At 41.1% G+C, this 24,118-nt stretch overlaps 1 protein-coding gene across 1 annotated transcript in view; it reads right to left on the bottom strand.

The window, feature by feature from the left end:
• Positions 1–24,118, bottom strand: part of SEZ6 (seizure related 6 homolog) — a 254,980-nt gene that overhangs the window by 39,864 nt on the left and 190,998 nt on the right. Inside the window, exons 5-9 of the mRNA XM_069944892.1 lie at positions 14,379–14,564; positions 10,206–10,374; positions 9,018–9,184; positions 7,263–7,457; positions 7,003–7,141 (exon numbers count right to left, since the gene is read on the bottom strand). Of these exons, the coding sequence (XP_069800993.1) occupies positions 7,003–7,141; positions 7,263–7,457; positions 9,018–9,184; positions 10,206–10,374; positions 14,379–14,564 (856 nt within the window). The remainder of the gene's footprint in view (positions 1–7,002; positions 7,142–7,262; positions 7,458–9,017; positions 9,185–10,205; positions 10,375–14,378; positions 14,565–24,118) is intronic.

Here is a 24,118-nt window from a genome sequence, read left to right as displayed (position 1 = left end):
AGGAGTGGATAAAAATACAGAAACTGTGCTAATATAACCATTATAGTTTTTCCCTGTCAATTCTGCTCCTGATCTTGGCTAAAAAATACTGACCAAAAGACTGGTGGAAATAATATCTGGGAACACAGCCTTATAAGGCTGGGTTCACACTACGTATATTTCAGTCAGTATTGTGGTCCTCATATTGCAACCAAAACCAGGAATGGATTAAAAACACAGAAAGGATCTGTTCACACAATGATGAAATTGAGTGGATGGCCGCCATATAACAGTAAATAACGGCCATTATTTCAATATAACAGCCGTTGTTTTAAAATAACAGCAAATATTTGCCATTTAATGGCGGCCATCCACTCAATTTCAACATTGTGTGAACAGATCCTTTCTGTGTTTTCAATCCACTCCGGGTTTTGGTTGCAATATGAGGACCACAATACTGATTGAAATATACGTAGTGTGAACCCAGCCAAAAAGTGTAACTGTCATTTAGAATATTTGCAGAAATCAATAGTAGAAGCAATCTTAAGAAACTATATGTTTTATTAGCCAAAAAAGCCCCTTTTTGTACTCAAAAAGCTGTTTTGCAGCATGCCCCCTCACTTCTTATCTGTTCATTATCAGACTTCATCCTAAGCTATTGAGGGGGGAGGGGCCAAAGGGGATGAGTAAGAAGGAAAAGGAGAGAACCAGCCCTGTAGTTTGGAGACTGTCTGGGCACATAAAATGCTGGATTCATGGGTAAGACTGCTCAGTGCTGCTGGGGGAACTTGGTGAGATAAGACTGCAGGATGTTGTGCTGTGCAGGGCTGCCTCTTCTCCTCTCACTGATCACTCACCCCCTCGGCCCCTCCCCCCCATAGACCATAATGGACAAGGAATAGCTGCTTCTTCTTAATGAGGGGGGAGGCTACAAAACAGCTTTTTGAGCATAAAAGTACCGTATTTTTCGCTTGATAAGACACACTTTTTAGCAAGAAAATATCTTGCTAAAAAGTGCCTGCCCGACAAAGTCAGACCACCGTGACACCTTCCCTGATGGTCCGGAAGGCTGCATCAGCTGTGCAGTCCTCTCCCTTCTCCTGTCGGTACTGATCAGTGAGATCAGTGCCTGGCAGGAGAGAAATCGGGAGGGGATATACACAGCAACCTGCTAAAGGACCTTCGGAAGCTAAAGGTCCTTCGGTGATGTCACAGTCATGTGATAAGTCACATGACTGAGACATCAGCGAAGGTCCTTCAGCTCACATTCCCGAATGTCCTACATTAAATGGTCGCATCTAAGTACAGAGCAGCAGAGGTATATGTGTTACCGTGTGTGTGTGTTACCCTGTGTGTGTGTTACCCTGTGTGTTACCGTGCGTGTATTTGTGTTAATATAAGTATGTGTGCTTGTGGATCTGTTTGTACAGCTGAGTGTGTGTGATACAGCTGAGCTCAGAGTGTATGGTGTAGCAGAGCAGAGTGTGTAGCTGAGCTGAAAGTGTATGGTGTAGCAGAGCTGAGTGTGTAGCTGAGCTGAGAGTGTATAGTGTAGCAGAGCTGAATGTGTAGCTGAGCTGTGAGTGTATGGTGTAGCAGAGCTGAGTGTGTGTTGTGCATGCAGCAGCTCTGTATGTGTAGGTACAAGGCACTGTCATTTGAATAAACTTTGACCCCTTTACTGCATTATCCCCTTTATGACCTTAGGGAAGTTTAATTAGCATAAAATATATTTTTCTTGTTTTCAGTGGTCCAAATCAGGGGTGCGTCTTATAGACAGGTGCGTCTTATAAAGCGAAAAATAAGGCAAAACCTATAACAGAGTTTCTTAAAATCGCCTTTACTATTGATGTTTATTAATTTCCACTCTTTCATTTGCACTGTAGTTAATCGGCTCAAAGAGGTTTGACTATATGTAAAGGCAAATCTCTTTCTGCCTCTAAGACAGCTGTCTTCCCTACAGAGTTGGCCCTCTGGGACATAGAGGGAACAAATCCTTCCCTAAGTTAGTTTCTATTAAAGTGCATAAACAGCTAGGTATCTTTGTATAAATACCAAGTTAAAATGTATTTATAAAATTCTAAATCTATTTATAAGTGAAGTTTTTTTTTCAGCAAGGCAATAATAATAGCATACAATCTCATATACCAAGGGCCCTATTAGATGGCTGATCTCAATTAATCACATAGCCTTCAAAAGGCTTGATCAGTTTAGCATCTGGACTGCACAAACAATGGCTGGATCATTTGTGTAGCCCTTTCTGGCTACCAGCTATTGGACGCACATCCCCTATTATGTGGGGAGATGTGCCAATGACTGATGTTTTTTTGGGGGCATGTCAGAATGGCTCCATTAACCAATGAAAGAGCATTTGCTTGATTGTTGGCTGATAGTAAGATACAAGAGGTGATAATTGCCCTCTGTAATAGAGCCCTAGGTCATACATACTGTCAAAGTAACATGTCAACAGTAACAATAGCTGAGTACATTTCTACCATCAGTTTAGCTTATGGGGCTACTGACAGTCACTGAAGAGATTAAAAGGAGGGAGACTTATTTTTAGGGCAAAAAAAAAATTGCAAATTTGCTATTATCTGTAAGGAAGATGACTATCTCACACAAGCCAAATCAGCGACTCCCTAAAAAAAATCTTGCAGTGTAATATGGAAAGGGGTGTGAACAGCAACCAAGCACAGCTCAACTTACAGCTCTGGAAAAGGGAAGGCTGAGCTGTGATTGGTTGCTGTGGGCAGTTTATATCACTTTTTACTGGTCTATGCTAGGCGCACACTTTGATATATATCCTCAATGTTTACACTACAAATTTCATTGCTTATTTCCAAAAGAAACAGCCTTTGGTTATGTTCACTCACAATATTCTGATGCTTTTTTATGCATAAAATGACCCAAAAACAGACTAAAAAAACATATGGAAAATGGCTTTTCTCGTAAATATTGAGCTCCTTAAAATTAAAGAGAAAGTCCCACGAATTTAAAAAAGACAGGTAGGCAGGCAGGTGGGTGTAAGAAAATATGAAACAAGTAAACTCACCTGTCTTTGCGCCTCAGTTGCACCACTTTTGGGTCCCATTGATGGCTGCTGGCTGTCAACTTTGGCTGGAATTTGGATATGTGACGTACACAGCTCTTCAAGCTGAGCGATTGCCCACTTAGACAGTGACTGGGGGGAGGCCATCACTCAGTTAAGTATGTGACGTTGCAGCTAGAAGAACTGCAGGACACTGGTGGTTGTCAATGGGACACGGGAGTGCTCATGGGGTATAAGGATAGGTAAGTTGACTTTGTTTATTATTTATCTGCACCCCCTGCCTGTCTGCCTTTTTTCAGGTTTGTGGGATTTCTCCTTTAATGTAAAATATGCCCATATGTGGTTAAAAAAAGTATTTTGGCCCATAATACCAATTGTTGCGTCTGAGCCTTATTAGTTGTATTAAAAGTTCAAACCTCTTTTATTCTTGTATTAGACGGCCAGTGTCCTCTACTAGGTATACAAGGTCTAAAAGTAAAAACATTTATCCAGTGCAATAGTAAATCTAATAAACTGCATTTAACAGACTTCTACCCGGCTAAATGATTATCATAATAGAACAATAACACAATTATTTCATTCTCTTTGGTTTATGATTTTTAAGTCAAAGGAAGCATAGAAAACAAAACAGCACACCAGAAAACTACACTATAGAAACTCGGATGAAATGTAATTAAACCTATTTTGCCGTAACCTTCCTAGTTCTTACATTCTTGTATGATGTAAAAGCCCGCTATCTAGTCAGTGGGAATTGGTACGCCACATCAAGCACGTCACTAGCTGGGATCTGAGCTTTCTGTAAGAGCTGTGATATGGTAGAGGGTACATTGGTTTCTGAGTGTGGAGCAGAACATTAATTTTGCTGACAGCCACTGGTAGAAAAACAGAGCGGGATCGTTTATTACGATCATATGTTTAGAAATGACAACTCCAGGCAACACAGAGAGAAAGAGAGATATGCAAATGAGAGAATATTAATTAACCAGCTGAGCAAGAAAGTATATGAATAATCTCACAGAAACCATTTCCTTCACATCCATTCCCTAGAAGAAAATAGGCACGAAGGGCCAAGAATACGGGCAGAGAAGATCCAGATTAATCATCAGACACTACACATGAAATTCCTTCCTCTATGGCCACAAACTTATGTTTTCCAGCAGTGATGATTAATTTCCCTGACTGAACACACTGAGATCCTGACATTCTGCAATATGGCTTCTTTAGGAGCAGGGCATTCTTCATATTGGGTTTGATCTCATCCCGAAATTCCGTCATGTATTCTCCTTACTAGTATAATCATAAGGAATCTGGTTAATAATGAAAACTGGCCTGGGTTTCTCACCATTATCCATCTTTGTTAGAACCCATTGCTTCCCATGGCACTTGCCAATATACAAAATGTCCTTAGGTTTCTATACAGTGGGGAAAAGAATATTTGATACACTTCTGATTTTGCAAGATTTCCCACCTACAAACAATGGAGAGGTGTATAATTTTATTAAGTACTTACACTTTTAGGCTATGTTCAGATGCTGTATGAGACCGGCCGTTCTGTGACCCGGCTGGGTCACAGAACGGCTGGTCTCAGGAAAGGTCATCCTGGCCGGTAATGCGGTACTAGCCGGATGATCTTTAGTGCCGCCGAGTTCTGATGCGGGCGCATCCGTGCGCGCCCGCATCAGAACTCCCCACTGCACACTATGGAGCTTGCGCCGGAGCCACTCGCTCCACTGTGTGCACTGACAGGGTTTTCTGCAGCCGCAGAAAACTGACATGTCAGTTTCCCGCGGCGCCACTAGGAATCCCAGCCGGAGTGTATACTATGTGTATACACTCCGGCCAGGATTCCTTAGATGGCGATGTAACGTATATTTTCATATTAATCACGGCCGTTGTTGCAATCGGCAACAACAACCGTACTTTTAAGAAAATATACGTTGTGTGAACATGGACTAACTATGAGAAAAAGAATCTAAAAAACAATCCAGAAAATCACATTTCAGGATCAGGATTTTTAAATAACTATTTTGCATTTTATTGCATGAAAGAAGTATGTGATACAATAGAAAAACAGAACTCAATATTTGATACAGAAAGGTTTGTTTGCAATTTCAGAGGTCAGGCGTTTCCTGTAGTTCTTGACCAAGTTTGCACACACTGAAGCAGGGATTTTGCCCCACTAATCCATACAGACATACTAGATATTTCCAGTTTTGAGGCAGGCACTGGGCAACATTAACTTTTAATTCCCTTTAAATCCTTTCTCCTTTGCAGAAAACTGCCTCCAAAGTATGATGTTTCCACTCCCATACTTTACAGTGTGGACTATGTTCTGGGGTTGTACTGCTCCTTCTTCTTCTTTCAAACACTGAGAGTGGAGTTTATTATAAAAGGTTGCATTTTGGTCTCATCTGACCACATTACCTTCTTCATGTCTCTTCTGGATCAGCCTGATGGTCACTGGCGAACTTCAAGCGGGTCTGGACATGTGTTGGTGTAAGCAGGGGGACTTGGCGTTCCCTGCAGGATTTTAATCCATAGTGTGTTTTAAGCCTAGTGTGTTACTTACGGTAATCTGTGAGACTGTGGTCCTAGCTTTCTTCAGGTAATTGACCAGATCCATTTTCTTGTGTTTCTTTATTTTCTTCTAATCAAGCTGCTTGCCCATTGTAGTCCATCCCCACCTTGTGCAGGTCTACAATTTTGTCCCTTAAGACAATTCTTTGGTTTTGGCCATGGTGGAGAGATTGGAGTTTGGTTGGTTGAGCGGGTGTGTGGACAGGTGTTTTTTTTTTTATACAGTTAACAAGATCAAACGGGTGCTAATAATACACGTAATGAGTGCAGGGTAGAAGGGCTTCCTAAAGAAAAACGAACACAACTGTGAGGGCCAGAATTTTTGCTGGTTGGTAGGTAATCAAATACTTATCTAATGCAATAAAATGCAAATTAATTATAAAAAAATTACACAATGCGATTTTCTGACATTTTTTAAAAATAGATTCTGTCTCTCAGGGTGCACACTAGGGAATTTCTGCCGGGTAGCCAGAAAATGCAGCCACTGGTTTACATTTAGTTTACAACTGGTCATTATAAGAAACAAATCTTAAAGTGTAACTGTGATTGCAAACAACTTTTGTAATATATTCTATGGAAATACTATGGAGATGGAGAGTCTATGTAGATGGAATACTTCCATCTCTACTTTTGATCTTGTTCCTTCCACCACTAACTTTTTATTTCTTAATCACTAGGGGAGAACAGAGTGAAGACGTTAAACTTAACTGACCGTTTAGATTACACTAACCATAGAAATTTATTGGAAGGGGAAATTGGATAGAGAAGGGGGCAGGAGAGAGGAGGAGAACGAATGCAATAAGAGAGGTAGAAGTAATGCATTCAAGGCTGTATTATACGGCTTGATGTTCCAGGGGAAGTGAGCACCAAACTGTCGGCTCAGTGCTCACTCCCCCCTTGTTCCCTGCTTGCTGCGTGTGCTATTACACACACAGACTGTGAGAAAAGCAGTGGGATCTTTAGATCGTTCAGGTAGCCTATTGAAGTCAGCGGCGGTCTGCTGGCACTGCTCCTATTACACGAAGTGACGCGCAACAGACTGTCTTTAGACACACCGGGATCTCTTAACATGTTTAAAAGTTATAATCAGCCAATATTGTCCATGTCTGCTGATCTTGGCCTTTGAAAATGTGCTATTATATTAAACGATTATCATTTTAAACAGTCAGTAATCAGCCAAGTAAGGACGATAATCGTTCAATGTAATAGGGCCTTTAGACTACTAAACTACTGTTCTATAATGTTCTCCGTACTGCTGCTACTTTGTGGGCTTGCTATTGTTTTGGAAAAATAAAACAAAGCTGCAGAGGTGTCGGTGTTTTGTATAAAAAGTATAAAAGGTGTTAATGTATGAAAGAATAAGTCTCAGACACTAGAAAGAACACTGCAACACTTACGCTTGTACATCCAAAAGAATTCTTTTCTCTTCTTCCACATGGATACCCCAGATGCAATCTTGCCCTTTACCATAAGCTTCTGGCCAGTTGGGCGACAGAACTACTCCAGCCGAGTCTGTGATCTCACCGCTGCAGACAGCTGATAGAAGAGAAAAGTGTTACATGCCATACTCCTCCTCTGCTATGACGACCAGCACTCAATCTGAAACTGCATTTCACTAATGACTATAAAATATAATACAACTGGATATGGTTGTCACCTCTGCAGGCAGGTTCTGTCTCATTCCACTGGGGATCTCCAGAATCTTGGCACTCGATGATAGTCGATCCCTGCTCCAGTGTATATCCAGGATCACAAGTAAACTCTATGACAGTTCCAATAGCAAAGGTAGGATCACTACTCGTGAAGTTGCCATATTTTACAAAAGGTTCATAGCAGTGCCCTTGTTCGTAGGCTGCAGAAGAGAAGGAAGAATCTTAGATTCTTAGATGCCAATAAATAGTGGAATGTTCTATTTAATGCTGTATTACGGAGCTACTGTCACCTGGATACATTGCTTTTAGGGGAAAATGTTTCTGTAATATGGCCCAGCAGTAGGCACAATGTGATGCATGCAGAGAACTTATGGATTAGTCAAGTGCATGAGGCGTTAAGATAGTTTCAAAAATCCAAAGAAACACACTTTAATAGACTTTAATACAGGGATGGGGAACCTGTAGCCCTCCAGCTGTTACAAAACTACAATTCCCATAATGCCTGTTCAGGCTCAGTGTGGAATAGAGCCACCCCCTCAGATAACGCTTTTAGTGGATGACTGTTATTGAGAGTAGTAAATGTAAAAGAGGGGAGTTCATTCATCTCTCTGGCTTCGCCAGGTTATTAATAGCTAGGAAGTGGCTCTCCCCCACGTCCAAACTCTAGTATAATGGAAAGTGTTAATAAATCTATATGAGAAATATTACAGAGAAAGTTTTTAATCTTGGTCTCTGACAAGGTAATTGTAAATTTAAAGAGGATGTACCATCAGGTTCATGTTCTTAAATATGACCAACAGAAAGAACGGCGCCGTCACAGGGAAACCGATGCCGCGGTCCGTTTTCTGAACCGGCCGGGGCTGAAACACTGGAGGTGGGCCGGCCCGCCCCAGTGGGAGGAAACTCCCGCCCCTCTATGATGTGGCTCCATTGATTCTAACGGAGCCGCGTCATAGAGGGGGGGGGATTCCCTCCCACTGGGGGCGGTACCTGTGGATAGAACTGTGCCGTACATGGGAACTGGGCCGCGGTTCAAAAAACGGACAACGGCACCGGCTTCCCCGTGATGGAGCTGTTCTATCCGTGGGTCAGATTAAAGAGGATGTACCTAATGGTACATCTTCTTTACGTAAAATTTTAATTCAATTATTTTTTACTTATTTATTTATTTATTTATTTCCAGCGACCCACCAGTAGGGTGGATGGGTAGGGCAGTTTTATGGAGGGGAGAAGGGTGGTATTGAAAAGTTGTGGTTGCAATTTTATAACTTTTATGATTGTGAGATCTAAATAACTTGCATTCTGCATTAGATCTATATGTATTGTATGTTTCTTATTTGGAATTAATAACAAATGATTGAAAAAAAAATAAAAAAAAATAAAAAATTGGTAGATTGGAAAAAAGAGCACATTAAAAAATCATTGTTTCTCCGTGTATGAGGTAATGTGCGGTGGATAGAAGACAATGCAGTCCTACCTGCATAAAATCCATGTAATAGACTCCTTAAACAATGGACTCCTCACACCGGGAAGCAGTCCGCCTGTGTAATGCTACCTTATCCCTCCCTCCGATCTAATAAAATAATAAAAATTGCCCAAGTGTGTGTAAAAGATAACTAGCATAAAATCTAGGTATTGGTCCCATATGGATAACAAACTGTCCAGCTGTGTGTGATTGTGCTCTCTGGGAAACTGGAATTACAAGTATAACTAAGGAGGCTGACGTAACAAGTCCCTGAACAAATATTAAGTATCATTACCTTGATAACGTAGTGCCACTCCTGTAGAGCTGCCGCTGCTATCGGTTGTCAGCTCTATAAAAAAGTGTTGAGCTGTACTGAGTAAACCTTCAATTGGAAGATATTCCACCTCATAGGAGTCATACACAGGTGGGGAGTCAATGGTATTTCCATCTCGGATGATGAGCCTGCAGAGCAAACAAGTGACATTTATCAGATTGTCAATATGTATTCTCAAGCTGACAACGTGAAGTGAACAAACACCGTGGGGGGTTTCAGAAAAGAAGAAATGTTACCTTAATTCTACCTTTTGCTTATAAGACTATTATTTTAGGCAGGAAAAACTGTGTATTAAAATATTTATGCAGCACTCTAGTGGGCAGCACTTGAGACTGCTTAAGATGTACGCCTACAGTATCCTGGTGTAAAATATTGATCTGGAGCTCCACCGAGTTTCCGTCTAGTTTTCTTGAATTGTAATCTCAGTGTGATTAGATAGTGAGAACTTACATAGAAATCATTTGCTTCCAATATTTCCTGTAACCATCCCTACTTTTTGAAAAAAATTATACAACTATCCTTTAAAAAAAATCTAATGAGCTTGTGTGCTATGGTTACCACCAAATTTCCAGATGCAATTTATTGTCGAGCGAAAGTTGCCAAGCCTAAACTATATGAGATGACTATTCCCTAGGACACTACTGCTCAATAGTTCTTAAAATGTATGTGTGATATTTCTCAGTGTTAGGGCCCTATTCCACCGGACGATTATCGTTCAGATTATCGTTAAATCATTCAAATCTAAACGATAATCGATCGGTTGAAATGCAGTTAACGATTAACGACCGAACGAGAAATCGTTGATCGCTGTATAAGACCTGGACCTATTTTTATCGTTGCCCGTTCGCAAAACGTTCGCATTGAATAAGACATCATTTGGTCGTTCGCAATAGATACGAACGCAATAGCGATGAAAAAACTATCGCAATTACGATCATAAGTAACGATTATCGTTCCATGGAAATGAGTGAACGTTTTCAGGTCTTTCGCAATAGCGGTCGTTTGAGATTGTTAATCGTTAATGATTATGCAAACGATAATCGTCCAGTGGAATAGGGCCCTTAGGTTCAAAACTAAATCATTGTCCAAAAGTAACATTTTCTAGATTAAACACAGATATAGAGAAATGGTTGCCAACAATAGGTTTACCTGTCATCATCCTCAGCCAGGGAGACTTTCTCGAAGTGCAGGTGGAGGCGTTGTGCTGGAGGAGCCTCTAAGACCCAATGGCAGGTCAGATTATTGCTGTAATTTCCTGGGAAATTGGGTGACACCAGACGTCCAGTAGTGATATTTCTAATGAGCCCTCCACAGGCAGCTGAACAGAAGAATAAAAGGATAAAAAAGGTGCACTGTATAATCTCCATTATTGTATTTAGGCAATAATATTCACTAATTCTGACTTAATTGCCTCCATGTTAGCATGTTTAGAGGTTGATAGGGAAGTTATTGGGAAATATTACTAGGTGAAACAGGATTTTACTGAAGACAGATTTAATATTTAGGGCAATGTTTAAGTTGTATGTAATAACCTCTAAAGCTCCCCCTATTGGGGGTTGGAGGTAGCGGGCATTTTATCATTTTACTCTTTTTCTTTGCATGGAATTTGGAGCTCAATATCAGAAAACTGTGCCATGACCGCTATTCAGATATAATAATTTAACATAGCTGGTAATTTATAATTGTTTTCATATTAGTTTTTATTCCTTAAACAGCACAGCTAGTCAGCCAATATATAATTTTGCTAGTATCTCATCATTTAGTTGTTCCTCTCCATACATGGAATGGTTTTCTTTAGTTGGATCTTTTGGTGACCCCCTTGGAAATTATATGTGTTTGTCCACTACCAATGGAGTCACCATCTTAGCCAGCAAAACCTCCTGTATGATAGAGCTGCATGGCCTGTTACACACAAGCTCTCCGCAAGGGGAGAATATCACATTAGGGCTTTTAATGCTGATTATGCTGCTCCTATGACAGAGCCATGATGGATTTGATGACAGTTTTGGTTTCCCTGACTGTAAACCTATTAATAGTTTCACAACTTATTTAGAGATATGAAGATGAGGATTATTACAGCAGGCAGAGATGGCACTGGCACTACTTGTCCATGTGATGCTGTGCTGAGGCATCATGGGATTGATTACTGATTTCAATTTGAAATCTCAAAGTTGAGATTGTGGCTGAGCAGAAGTCACATGACAATATCAAAATGCAAGGCTGCAGTAGAGCTTGGATGAAACAGATGACACAGCAGCTATTGACACAGTTTTACTACATGCATTGTCATTTTGGACAGATATTGGAGGCATATACATACCTTAAAACACCATTACAAAAGTTCTCCATTGCATAAAATTTGAAATTTGATTTTTAAAACTATACCCTGTTCAGATCCTTGTATTATAGGAGATGCTTTTTTCCATCTCATTGCCGTGTGTTACATGGTAATTAGCAACGCAATGGTTTTACTCCACAACTACATGTGCGCTGATGTGTGATGTGTGCAAGGTAGAGAGGTGAAGATCAGATGTGGTGGTAAACAATAACTACTATTGTGTAGGTCATGTAGATTGGGTTAAACCATGTGTGTCTGATGGTAGATTCTTGCCGCACAGCTATAAACATTGTTTAGATGTACAGAAAGGAATGGATCACCAATGTTACTGCCAAGCAAACTATATGTAGCAAACATCTCAAAATTTTGTATTGAAATTTGGCCTTTTGGTGAGTAATGGAGCATCACATTGTTCAAGTTTAAACATGGAGTATAAAGCAATACAATCATAGTATGCTGGCATAACTACAGATATTAAACCTAGCTATTGAAAATGCCATTTGTATTCTTCGGTTAACTGATTTTCTATACCAGGCCTCCAGCAATGAAGACAATGATAGAATGGGGGACGGCTGCTCACGAAAAGCCTGTATTAACCCACAATGATTGCCACCCAGGCAACATGTAAAAGCTACTCTAATGTTTGTATGTAATCTACAATAAAATGACATCTCTAGGTTTCTGATTGTGAGAATGACAATATAGATCTGTATAGGCACCTACAAGGTCATCATACATGCTCAAAGACTTAAGCACCTGTATTATAATATTATAACTGTAAAATCTAGACCCTGGTGGACATCCTTTACACGTGAATGAACATCTTAAATAGCAATTTTGATTTGACAAATAAATTATTGGGTAGAGTATGACTGCAGGGGACAGCAATGCTCTGTGGCTTTGCCAACCACATCTGCTAAAAGTATGTTCCAGGCATCTACTACTCTTTCAGTAAAGTAATATTTTCTTGTATTGCTTCTGATCTTTCCCTCAAGTAACCTCAGATTTTGCCCCCTTGTTGATGCAGGGATATACATTATAGGAGAATTCACCACCATTTATATCTTTTGTATAAGAATACATTTTCACATTTGCCTCCTAACATGATGTACTCTTAATGGATTCAGTCGAGTGCTCTTACCGGTGATCAATATAAACACTTCTCCGTAATGTCAAATAAGAAAATGCAAACTAATTACAAATGACAGACAGTAATTGATCACAAAACTATCAACTCCTTAGTCTTAGTACAGTGTGATAGAAGATTGAACCAGACTTCATAGCATCTTGGCATCTTGTCTCCATTCTTTGAAAATGTCATCAAGATTGCAAAGTTTAGATATACGTGACATCATCATGAAACCTCTGCATCATTGCCTAAAATGCTTCAGTCAATGCAATTGTATTACATCAGCTCCAGTTTGCTACAGCATGGGCATCATACCAAAGTATTTAAATGAAGAAGTGTTGTTGGGCACATTTGTAGCAATATTTTCCTCCATTCAACAACGGCCATGGGCTGATATTAGGTTGCATCTTTTTCTTGAAGTAGTGAAGTGGTTGACCCATTATTTAGGTTTGTGATAAAGAGGACCTAACATAATAGCCAAACTTGTTCTATAGGATTGCATTCTCCTGGGTGATTACAATTCATCCTTGGTAGGGTTCACTGACGGAGCTTATATACTTGAAGGGGCTCTCAATCCCTAACTTGTTAGTTTGTTTGACAATAGGCTGATTATAAGGTGTCCCCTTGCTGGTAAGCATAAGCAGTAAGTGTTCAGTTTTCCTGCAGTGCCACCACAGGTGATGTTAAGCATTACTCAATGCCCAACGAAACAATGGATTGTCCATGTAATGCAGGACAGGACAGGTCCTCCAGAGCGAGTCAGAGGATGAGATGAGGATCCTGAACAGCAGATCTCCACCTCTCTTAGCTCAGAATTCTAGAGTAAGTTATATAAAAATATAATTTCTGACCTGATACCTCCTTCAAGATTGAGCAGCAGATGTAGGCAATCTAGAGAGATTACTGAGTATCCTGACAAAATTAGGTGGCTTAAAAGAAAATAATGAAAAATGACATATCTCGGAAACATATGGGCAAGCTCTTCCTGGAAGACTGGGGTCCTTTTTAACTTGTCCTCCTGCATTCAGAGTTTGGTTGATACACTATTATTATTATTATTATTATTTTTATTATTATTATTATTATCATTAATGTTATAATAATTTATAATTCCTGCACCATAATAGCAGGGAGCTGTGATAATAATGTTGAATCAAGTATAATAGACAAAAACAAAGTAAATGACTGATACAGAGGGAGAGAGAATCTTGCCCACTACAGTCTTAAAAACTACATTTATTCCATCATTCCCAATATTGTTAAGCAAACTGGACATACAGAGGCAAATCTACATCAGAATTTTGGTTGATTGTGTGTCAAAAAACTAGTTTATGTAAATTTGGCTTCAAGAAAAATGGGGCGTGGTTTAGCGGCAACACCGTGCACCAAAAAGTGCCAAACTCTGCAACACCGTGCACCAAGAAGCGTCAAATTCTGCAACATCTAGCATCAAAATGAAGGTTCAAAATGATGTTGTAATTTGAGTGAATAGCTAGTAAGTGTACAACAGCCATTGTCATTCTTTTTTCCACATCCATAGACTGTAGACCACTGTAATAATACATTTCCACTGTTTAAAGAAGTCACACGTTAGGTAGGATTCTTATTTCAGAGTTCTTTAAAAGTCAAAGACTCCTATTAGGACTAATAGAAATCATTAGTACTAGCATAGAGGGCAGCTAACAAAGAGCAGACCCAGACTGTTCATGTATTCATCATCAGGGCTGGGATAGAATATAACATTTCCCCTGTAGCAGCTGCAACAAAGGCCTTTTAGTTTCCATCATTAAAGTCAAATATCTTAGAAAGCAATGCATTTTTCATGACATATACTTTATCCCCAGAGACATCTTACCTATGCATTGAGGAGCTCGGCTGCTCCAGAATGGCCGTGTTGCATTAAGACAGGTTAAGACATGTGGCCCATGTAATTGGTAGCCTGTGTTACAGTAGAAATAGGCTTCTCCTCCAGGGTGCAAGCTAGTGACAGATACATCGCCATAAGGAGGTCTTCGAGGAAATCCACAGCTCAGGACATAGGCTGCAAGAAAAAAAAAAAAAAAAAGATATATTATATAAAAACGTACAGCATTGTAATGGTAATAGAATATTTATTGTTGAGCCCCCAAAGGATATATTTTTCTGTGTTAAATTCTGAGGTTGTGTAAATTGCAATAATAACAATAACAATAATAATAAATAATAATAATAATAATAATAATAAAATAAAAATAGCAAATTTGATTACTTCTAATGCAAAAAGTTTCCTATTGTAATCATTCATCAAAAATATCTGTATAAGAATCTCTATGTATGAACGCTTGATAAAATGTTGGAATAAATCCTTAATATTTGTCCATGTGGGATTATTTTGAGCTAATCCAAGCTAATAGTTATCTATGGGTCGCAGACAGCACTGAAGATTACAAGGTTTGTGTAGCTCTGAGGTTCACCTGCCTGGTTGATGAATTAGCTGAAATAAAGTTATAATGCCCCATCTCCCTCTTGCGATGGATTTCCTGGACCGGGTGCTTGGCACCACTCATTAACTCCCAGCTTGATAAATTAGCTGTGCTGCTTCCCTAATGGGACCCATAAAATATTCCCTCCATGTCGGTGGCACTCCTCCACCGAGCACAACTGATACCAGGAGGGGAGAGATGTCACACAGGGATTGCCAGGGAAAACAGAATAAATGTAAAGCGTTATTCACACACTAATTGCCTCGCAGTGATATATTTGGCTTTATTATATCTGCAGAGTGTGCTAAACAAAGCAGGAATACAAATCGGAGACAAACACCCACACCTATAATGAGGACAAGATGGATTCATTCTTTACTTACACTCCTGGAGGAAGCGAGGATAAAATTATAATATAAGGATATATCTGTGGGTCTTCAGAAGAAAGAATATTACAAAGAATAGCTTCTGCTATGTTCATAATACACAGTGAATAGTGGATGACTTCTGCTATATTGTATCACTGACCTCTTTTTATATGTAATGAAATCCTGAAAGAAAAATTATTATTTTTTAAATAAATTATATGTGCTAGGTAACACATTTTGGCACAAGCCTCATTCTGTGCAAACATGAGTGATTGTTACTTTTTTGTACTTTTGTGCCCCTCCTGCCACTTTCTAGAAGGTGACGTGAGAGAAAGGCAGTGTTTTTAGCAAAAGGGGGCATAGGTTCCCCCAGTCTGATAGATTTACCATATAGATGATGGTGTACCTATTAGGCAAAGCTGCATCATATTTACTAATAAATTAGGCGCCTCTTTCTTTAGGCAGTTTGCACATCTTATGAAATTCCCGGCTTATCCAGGATTAGAAAAACATGGCCGCTTTCTTCTAAAAGCAGCAGCATCTCTTGTCCACATTTTGTGTATGATATTGGAATCTAGTTCTATTGAAGTGAATGGAGTTGTGAAATTAAATAGGTTTATATATATATATAGATCACTGCTTTAGCCAATCAGTGACTGAGGCAGATCACTGCTGTAACCAATCAGTGACTGAGGCAGATCACTGCTGTAACCAATCAGTGACTGAGGCAGATCACTGCTGTAGCCAATCGGTGACTGAGGCAGATCACTGCTGTAGCCAATTAGTGACTGAGGCAGATCACTGCTGTAACCAATCAGTGACTGAGGCAGATCACTGCTGTAGCCAATCGGTGACTGAGGCAGATCACTGCTGTAGCCAATTAGTGATTGAGGCAGATCACTGCTGTAACCAATCAGTGACTGAGGCAGATCACTGCTGTAACCAATCAGTGACTGAGGCAGATCACTGCTGTAGCCAATCGGTGACTGAGGCAGATCACTGCTGTAGCCAATTAGTGACTGAGGCAGATCACTGCTGTAACCAATCAGTGACTGAGGCAGATCACTGCTGTAGCCAATCGGTGACTGAGGCAGATCACTGCTGTAGCCAATTAGTGATTGAGGCAGATCACTGCTGTAACCAATCAGTGACTGAGGCAGATAACCTCTGTAACCAATGAGTGACTGAGGCAAATCACTGCTGTAACCAATCAGTGACTGAGGCAGATAACCTCTGTAACCAATGAGTGACTGAGGCAAATCACCGCTGTAACCAGTGACTGAGGCAGATCACTGCTGTAACCAGTGACGGAGGCAGATCACTGCTGTAAACAGTGACTGAGGCAGATCACTGCTGTAACCAGTGACTGAGGCAGATCACTGCTGTAACCAATCAGTGACTGAGGCAGATAACCTCTGTAACCAATGAGTGACTGAGGCAAATCACCGCTGTAACCAGTGACTGAGGCAGATCACTGCTGTAACCAGTGACTGAGGCAGATCACTGCTGTAACCAGTGACTGAGGCAGATCACTGCTGTAACCAGTGACTGAGGCAGATCACTGCTGTAACCAATCAGTGACTGAGGCAGATCACTGCTGTAACCAATCAGTGATTGAGGCAGATCACTGCTGTAGCCAATTAGTGATTGAGGCAGATCACTGCTGTAGCCAATTAGTGACTGAGGCAAATCACTGCTGTAACCAGTCAGTGACTGAATGAGCGGGCACTTCCTGCAGGGTCAGCACATCATTAAAAGCAGAAGGAAGCAGTGATTTCCTATGACCATCAACCTCATCTCAGCTCGATTGCATATTGAGCCGCAGATGAGTCGGCGGCCACATGGCTGCGGTGGAATTGGTCTTGGGAGGGGGACATGCAGGGGCGGGTACGTATGCTGGGCCCTGTCCAGGGGTGGGGTGGGCTTGGGTGGGGTGCCCAGGGGGACAAGTTCCCTTTAATCCTATCATTTATCATAGTGTAAAGCACCTGGAGACACAGGCCGCCCTGACATTTGCCAGAAATGCCGCAGTTCAATAAATATTGTTGGTCCGCGACTTTGTCAAAAATTTTTTTATTTGGCCCACTATGTATCTGGGTTTGCCTCCCCGGTTTTAAAAAATACTTTTTGTTACCAATGGCAGTCAATCACAGTTCATTTGTATTTTTTCCAAGCAATAGGTTATCAAGAAGATGGAGTAGAGGGCAGCAGCACAAGACTGCAGTAAGGTACATACATTTATTATGTAGATTATGTATAAATTATACATTAATGCTTTCTTGATAACATATGTTTCAATTATATACAATGGTGACCTGTGATTGCATGTTTGATCATTGCCAGAAGCTTAATATGCAAAACCCGTGATTGCAGGTGACCCACAGAGTGAAATGAGATTTTCTAGCAGGCTTGATTTGTGATTTGTGCTAATGTTAAATGGGTCAGATGGTAGAGAACAGGGAGAACCTGCATTACTGATCTCCAACCTGAGGCTCTTGAAAAACTACAATTCCTAGCATGCTTGTACAGCCAATAGCTGCCCGGGCATGCTGAGAGTTGTAGTTCTGCGACATCTGGAGAGCCAAAGGATGGAAATCCATAGAATTTATAATACATATTTATCATCATCATCATCATCATGGAAAGCATTGATGACGATATAATTGTACTAATTATTTTTCAGGGCAGTATATTCATGAAGTATTTTTCTGGTATCATCTCAGGGTGTCGGAGTATTACTGAAACAGGTCCATATACATAAATACTTTTATTATTGTCATTTATCACAATGAAAATTGTAATTATTGGTAGTGGGCAGTAAGTAGTTAACGCATAAAACATTTACCTGTGTCTCCCAAGCTTTATACAGCAGATCTCTTTTATATAGAACTAAAATGGAGTGAAACCATATTAGGCCAGTAGATGGCAGTAGAGGACAATGGTCTGCTTAGTTACAAGGAATGTATGTAGTTCTTACAGTGTCATTTGTGCAGCAGTACCTCTTGACCTGTAGACCAGACCAAGACTTCTTCCATAAGTATGTACCTAATTATTTGATACACTTATACAATATGCATGGTGGTAGCTACAAGAACAGAGATTCCTGACATCTGTATTTCTGAGCATTTAATCTTCTGAGACCCCAGGCATTAGTATATCATCTTGTAAGTAGGTACAGCTTGTCAGCTCCTCTGCGGGGAAGTCAACAGTGTAAATCAAAGTTCTTTTTGAAGAAGATGTATGATAATGAAGCATACCTCCAGCCCATGTCCATAGTAGAAGCTGTAAAGAGATACCTACAGTCCTGCTATTGATTTCCATGGGAGCGTGTTTGTGCTTCTAGCAGCTAAGCATCTTACAGATTAGTGTGGAACCCCTACAATAGATACACCTTTTTATAACTCATCTGTAAAACCTGGACACTTGCTTGGAGATCATAGTCCTTTCCCAACCTTCTGTGCACTTCAGCTTGAGCAGTTTGCCGTCCTGACATTGCCCCTGTACTAGGTTGCCATTGTCCTGTATACTATGAAATGTGTGGAAACACTTGAAGCCAGGAGTGCTAGCGTTAGCCAAGTCGGTAGAAGCAAAGCTATGAAATCTTCATTGTTCCTAAGGCTGACACATTTTGGGATTCAGCCCTCACCTTGTTCAATTTTACTGGTAAAAGGATCAAGCATAGTATACTTCTGCTTCTCTGAGCGAAACAAAATCACAATCTGTTTCCAGTCACAGTACAGTGTGGATTCTCCATACTGCTGAGCATCTTCACACTGCGAAGGTGTAACTGAAAGCTCCTTGGCCACAATGCGCAATCCGTAATGCCCCCCCACCTTGCATATGCCATTTATATTATGTGGTAGCGGAGCCGTGGACCCCCTCAGACACCATGACCAAAAAGCAGCTGCTACCTCTGCTCCATACCATGTGCACCACTTCTCTCTTCATTTTAGCTGTTGTTTGCTTTTTGTAACCCTTTCATGTCTTCTGCCTCCTGTTGACTTTGCCCACTGATTCCCTGCTATCCTGTTTCCATTTCCCTCTTCAAGAGTGCAAACACTCAGATACACTGTCTAGTCTAAGTTTAGACCAGCTATTAGTTGGTTTACAGTCATATTAGATGGCCCGATCTGGACTCAAGTTGAGACAGCCTGATCAGTCTGAGGCAGGTGGCTTATAGCAGAAGGGGCTGCCCAAACAATCCAGGCAACCAGTTGTGCCTAGTTGTGACTAGAATCAGGGCAGGCCATCTAATATGTCGCTCCTGGTATTAGTTCTTATTGCTACATTTCCACTCCAATCTTTGCAGTAGGCCCAGTGCTTTTTGGATCCTCCTTTGCCATGTCTTATAGGAAGGTCAAGCACCTTGTCCCTTAGATGCTTTGTTTGCATATAGACTCACACATCCTAAAGGGAAAAGAATGGAGCCAACCTGGGTGGAGCCCTAATTTCCATAATTTCCTATTAAAATTAATACTTGGGTGTATATTTATATTTTTAGAAACGACTGAACCAAAATAAAAATGTGAAATGTTGGATAGCTTAAGACAAACTAGATTGTGAGCTCCGCTGAGTAGACTGGACTCAAGACTGGACTCAATGATGTGATGGATATACTGTATGAACTAAGTACATTGAGATTGATCACTAATATCAGGTCCAGGGGCAATACACAAGAAGGCTTTTGTGTCTCAGGCCTGACACTGGGCACCTGACCAAAATGGACATATGGGTGGAGATTTATCAAACATGGTATAAAGTGAAAATTGCTCAGTTGCCCCTAGCAACCAATCAGATTCCACCTTTCATTCCTCACAGACTCTTTGAAAAATGAAAGGTGGAATCTGATTGGTTGCTAGGGGTAACTAGCCAGTTTCACTTTACAGCATGTTTGATAAATCTCCCCAATAATAAATAAATTGCACATCCCTGGAAAATATAACTTATTATCATTATTATTATTATTATTATTATTATTATTATGTTGAATCTGCTTCTTTTCTACCCGGTGATACAAGGAGTTAATTCACAGCCATAATAACCTGGCAAGTACCAGTGAAACCGGTAAGTGCATCTCTTACACCTTATTTATAGGAAGACATAAGCTAAGAGGCCGGATATAGTCCTCTGTCATTGTGATATATTGATATTTATCCAGCCAGGTTAAACACTCAATTGGTAGCAGCCAGCAGCTCAATAAATGCCATTAGGGAAAGTAACCACAGGAATGTAGTCAATCCCTGGAGGGGAAATAGAGGGACAGAATGCATATGGCAGGACTTCAGGCACAGTGAGCACTGAGTGACAGCAGAATCCTGAGAATAACCCATAAAATCTATCTACATCTGTTCATAAGTTCTTAAAGATCCCTGTGGATCATTCACTTCTCACCTTCCCTGATCTCCGAGGACAGACAAGTACAGGCGGTTGTTATAATAAGCGCTTTCCTTGCAGTGAATACATTGTTACAGGCTTGTGAAGAGTTTCTCTGAGTCGTTTTAGGATTTTATGTCATTTTATTTCCCCAAACTTTTATAAATCCGTTGCTGCTGAACCTTGTATCTTAAATATAATCTATAGTACTATACAAGGAGTAAACAATATGCAATCACTATATCAGGGTTCCCCAAGCTGTGGCTTTCCAGCTGGTGCAAAACTACAACTCCCATCATGCACAGGCAACCTTCTAAGCACGGCACGATTAGAATTGCAGTTTTACAACAGCTGGAAGGCCACAGCTTGTTTAAAGCAAATGTACCACCTGGTGCATTCACTTTAAGTATTAACCATGTATAGAATGGCACTGGTGCGGGGAAAGGACTGGTTCCTGTGTACAGTACCTTTCTGTTCACGGGCACCTGACCAGGGGTGAAGCACTGGAGGTGGGCTGGCCGGCCCCCATTGGGAGAACCCCCCCTCTGTGTCGTGGCTCCATTAGAATCAATAAAGCCGCGTCATAGAGGGGTGGGGTTTTACTCCCACTCGGGGTAGGTCAGTCCGCCACCAGTGCTTCACCCCCAGCCCCATAACCGTAAAGAACGGCCGCCATACACGGGAATTGGGCTGCGGTTAAAAAAAAAAGGACCGTAGCACTGGCTTCCCTGCAGCGGGAAATTCTATACATGGGTAATACTTAAAGCGAATGTACCTGATGGTTCATGCCGACGCATTTTGAACATTCTTATACTTATTCATGGAATGCTGTATTTTTTAAAAATTGATTCATGGGGCACTGTCCCCCCCAAAAAAAATGTTGTAGAGGATTTTTATTGTCCAGGCTATGAGTGTTGAGACTAGGACTGGTCAGGAGAACAAACCGGGAGAAGTCCATACTCTCCTAACTGAGTCATGTAACAGAGATGGCTACATAAAGCGGGTTATAGAGTGCAGCAGTACACACCTCTCCCCGCTCATTCTCCTGATCTATAGCGATCTAAACACTCAGACCCCAAGTTATGAAAACTTTTGATATGTCAAAATTTTTGGTGGCACGTATGCTGTAAGATTTTAAGAGTGTAGTGCTGGAAAGCCTTTCCTTCTTTTCTATGCATCCCATTTGGATGGAGCCAGCATTTTCTTCCTTGCACAGTCCAGTCCTCACTAGTTTTGATCCATGATTTTCTATGCAATTGGTTACAGTCAGCTATTCCTTACCTTATATACCTTGTTACATACATAGCTCTAGCTCTGTGAACCAAATACACAAGCAGTAGCCACACAAATATATCAGGAAGTCTACAGTGTAGAATACATTGCAGGACTATAGTTAGTCTTACACATTAGATGAACTACAACTACAACTACAGATTAAAATGAGCTTGATGCATGATGAAATACACTAATACATAAAAGAGCATTGCCTCTGACGGACAGCAGAATCTGGAATACCTAAGGTAGTTAATATACAAAGTTTTAGAACTTTTCATTTATACAATAACTTTTATTTAAATCAATTTGGAAAACTTTTTTTAACCAACATTTAAGACTGCTGTTCAGTAAATTACAAAGAATCACTGATATAATTGAGGCAAATGCAAAGATTGAGGCATAATAATTTATTCCTAAGACACGAATGGGAATTAATGGTAAATTGAAGATTTGGTGTAATTATGGCTCCCCTGCACAGATAAATTAGTAAGATTAGTGCAGGAACCGATCATGTCAGCGGGTGGCACTGCTGAGCTGGCTTATAAGAGATGGGGATCTGTGGCTTTGTGGCTGGTGCCCTATAGAACACAATATATACATTATCTATGCATCATGGTTTTGCATCTTTGCATCATGTTATCTTGTCTGTGAAAGCTACTGAGCAACACAAAAACAGTGGATGGCATTGACTTTACTGTGCAAATAAAATGTACAATATGTACGGATTTGTTACAATGGCTTTGGCTGCGCATATGTATAAATGTGACCTATAGAGCTTTCTTTTATTAAGGCAGAGGAGAAAGAATATATTCAGTGCTGTAACTCTGCTGCGATTAGGTCGGGGATGAAAGCTGGTTGTCAAGCACTGATCTCAGAGAGTGATGCTGGGTCAGGGCTCCAGATGGCGACCAAAATGGTCGCCAATGCGACTGACATCTTGCAAATGGTGCCCAGATTTATTAATCTGGGCGCCATTTGCGACTGGCCCCGGCGGCGGCGCACTGTCTCTTTAAGGACAGTGACTGCCTTCCGCACGCTGCACTGAAGCGTGTCTCCGCACACTGGGGACACGCTTCTCCAGTGACGTCATCTAGCACGTCCGTCATTCATTGGACGGACGGCCGCAGAGGCGGCAAACTCATCCAGCGCCTCTCTCCCGCCTCTCCTCACCCGGCGGATCCTCAAGTTCACCCCAGCGGCACCATACTTAGATTGTTGGTGACTGGGTGAGTATAACCGGAGGGGCGGAAGGGGCGGCAGGGGTGGCGGCCGGCCAGTAATGTGTGTGGGGGGGACCGCGGCCTGGGTAGTGTGTCTATTGTGATGGCGGCCAGGTGCGGTAGTCAGTGCGTGGGGGTGGGGGTGGGGGATGTATAGACTGCACAGTACCACTTCCCTCATTGTCTGTATGTATATACACTGCACAGTACCACTTCCCTCAGTGTCTGCATGTATAGACTGCACAGTACCACTTCCCTCAGTGTCTGTATATATACACTGCACAGTACCACTTCCCTCAGTGTCTGTATGTATAGACTGCACAGTACCACTTCCCTCAGTGTCTGTATATATACACTGCACAGTACCACTTCCCTCAGTGTCTGTATGTATAGACTGCACAGTACCACTTCCCTCAGTGTCTGTATGTATAGACTGCACAGTACCACTTCTCTCAGTGTCTGTATGTGTAATAGACTGCACAGTGCCACTTCCCTCAGTGTCTGTATGTATATACACTGCACAGTACCACTTCCCTCAGTGTCTGCATGTATAGACTGCACAGTACCACTTCCCTCAGTGTCTGTATATATACACTGCACAGTACCACTTCCCTCAGTGTCTGTATATATATAGACTGCACAGTACCACTTCCCTCAGTGTCTGTATATATATAGACTGCACAGTACCACTTCCCTCAGTGTCTGTATATATATAGACTGCACAGTACCACTTCCCTCAGTGTCTGTATATATATAGACTGCACAGTACCACTTCCCTCTGTCTGTATATATAGACTGCACAGTACCACTTCCCTCAGTGTGTGTGTATGTATACACTGCACAGTACCACTTCCCTCAGTGTGTGTGTATGTATACACTGCACAGTACCACTTCCCA

This window comes from Dendropsophus ebraccatus, chromosome 11 (assembly GCF_027789765.1).
Source record: "Dendropsophus ebraccatus isolate aDenEbr1 chromosome 11, aDenEbr1.pat, whole genome shotgun sequence".
Taxonomy (NCBI): domain Eukaryota; kingdom Metazoa; phylum Chordata; class Amphibia; order Anura; family Hylidae; genus Dendropsophus; species Dendropsophus ebraccatus.
Note: the sequence above shows the minus strand (reverse complement) of the source record. Positions and strands in the feature narration are given on the sequence as shown.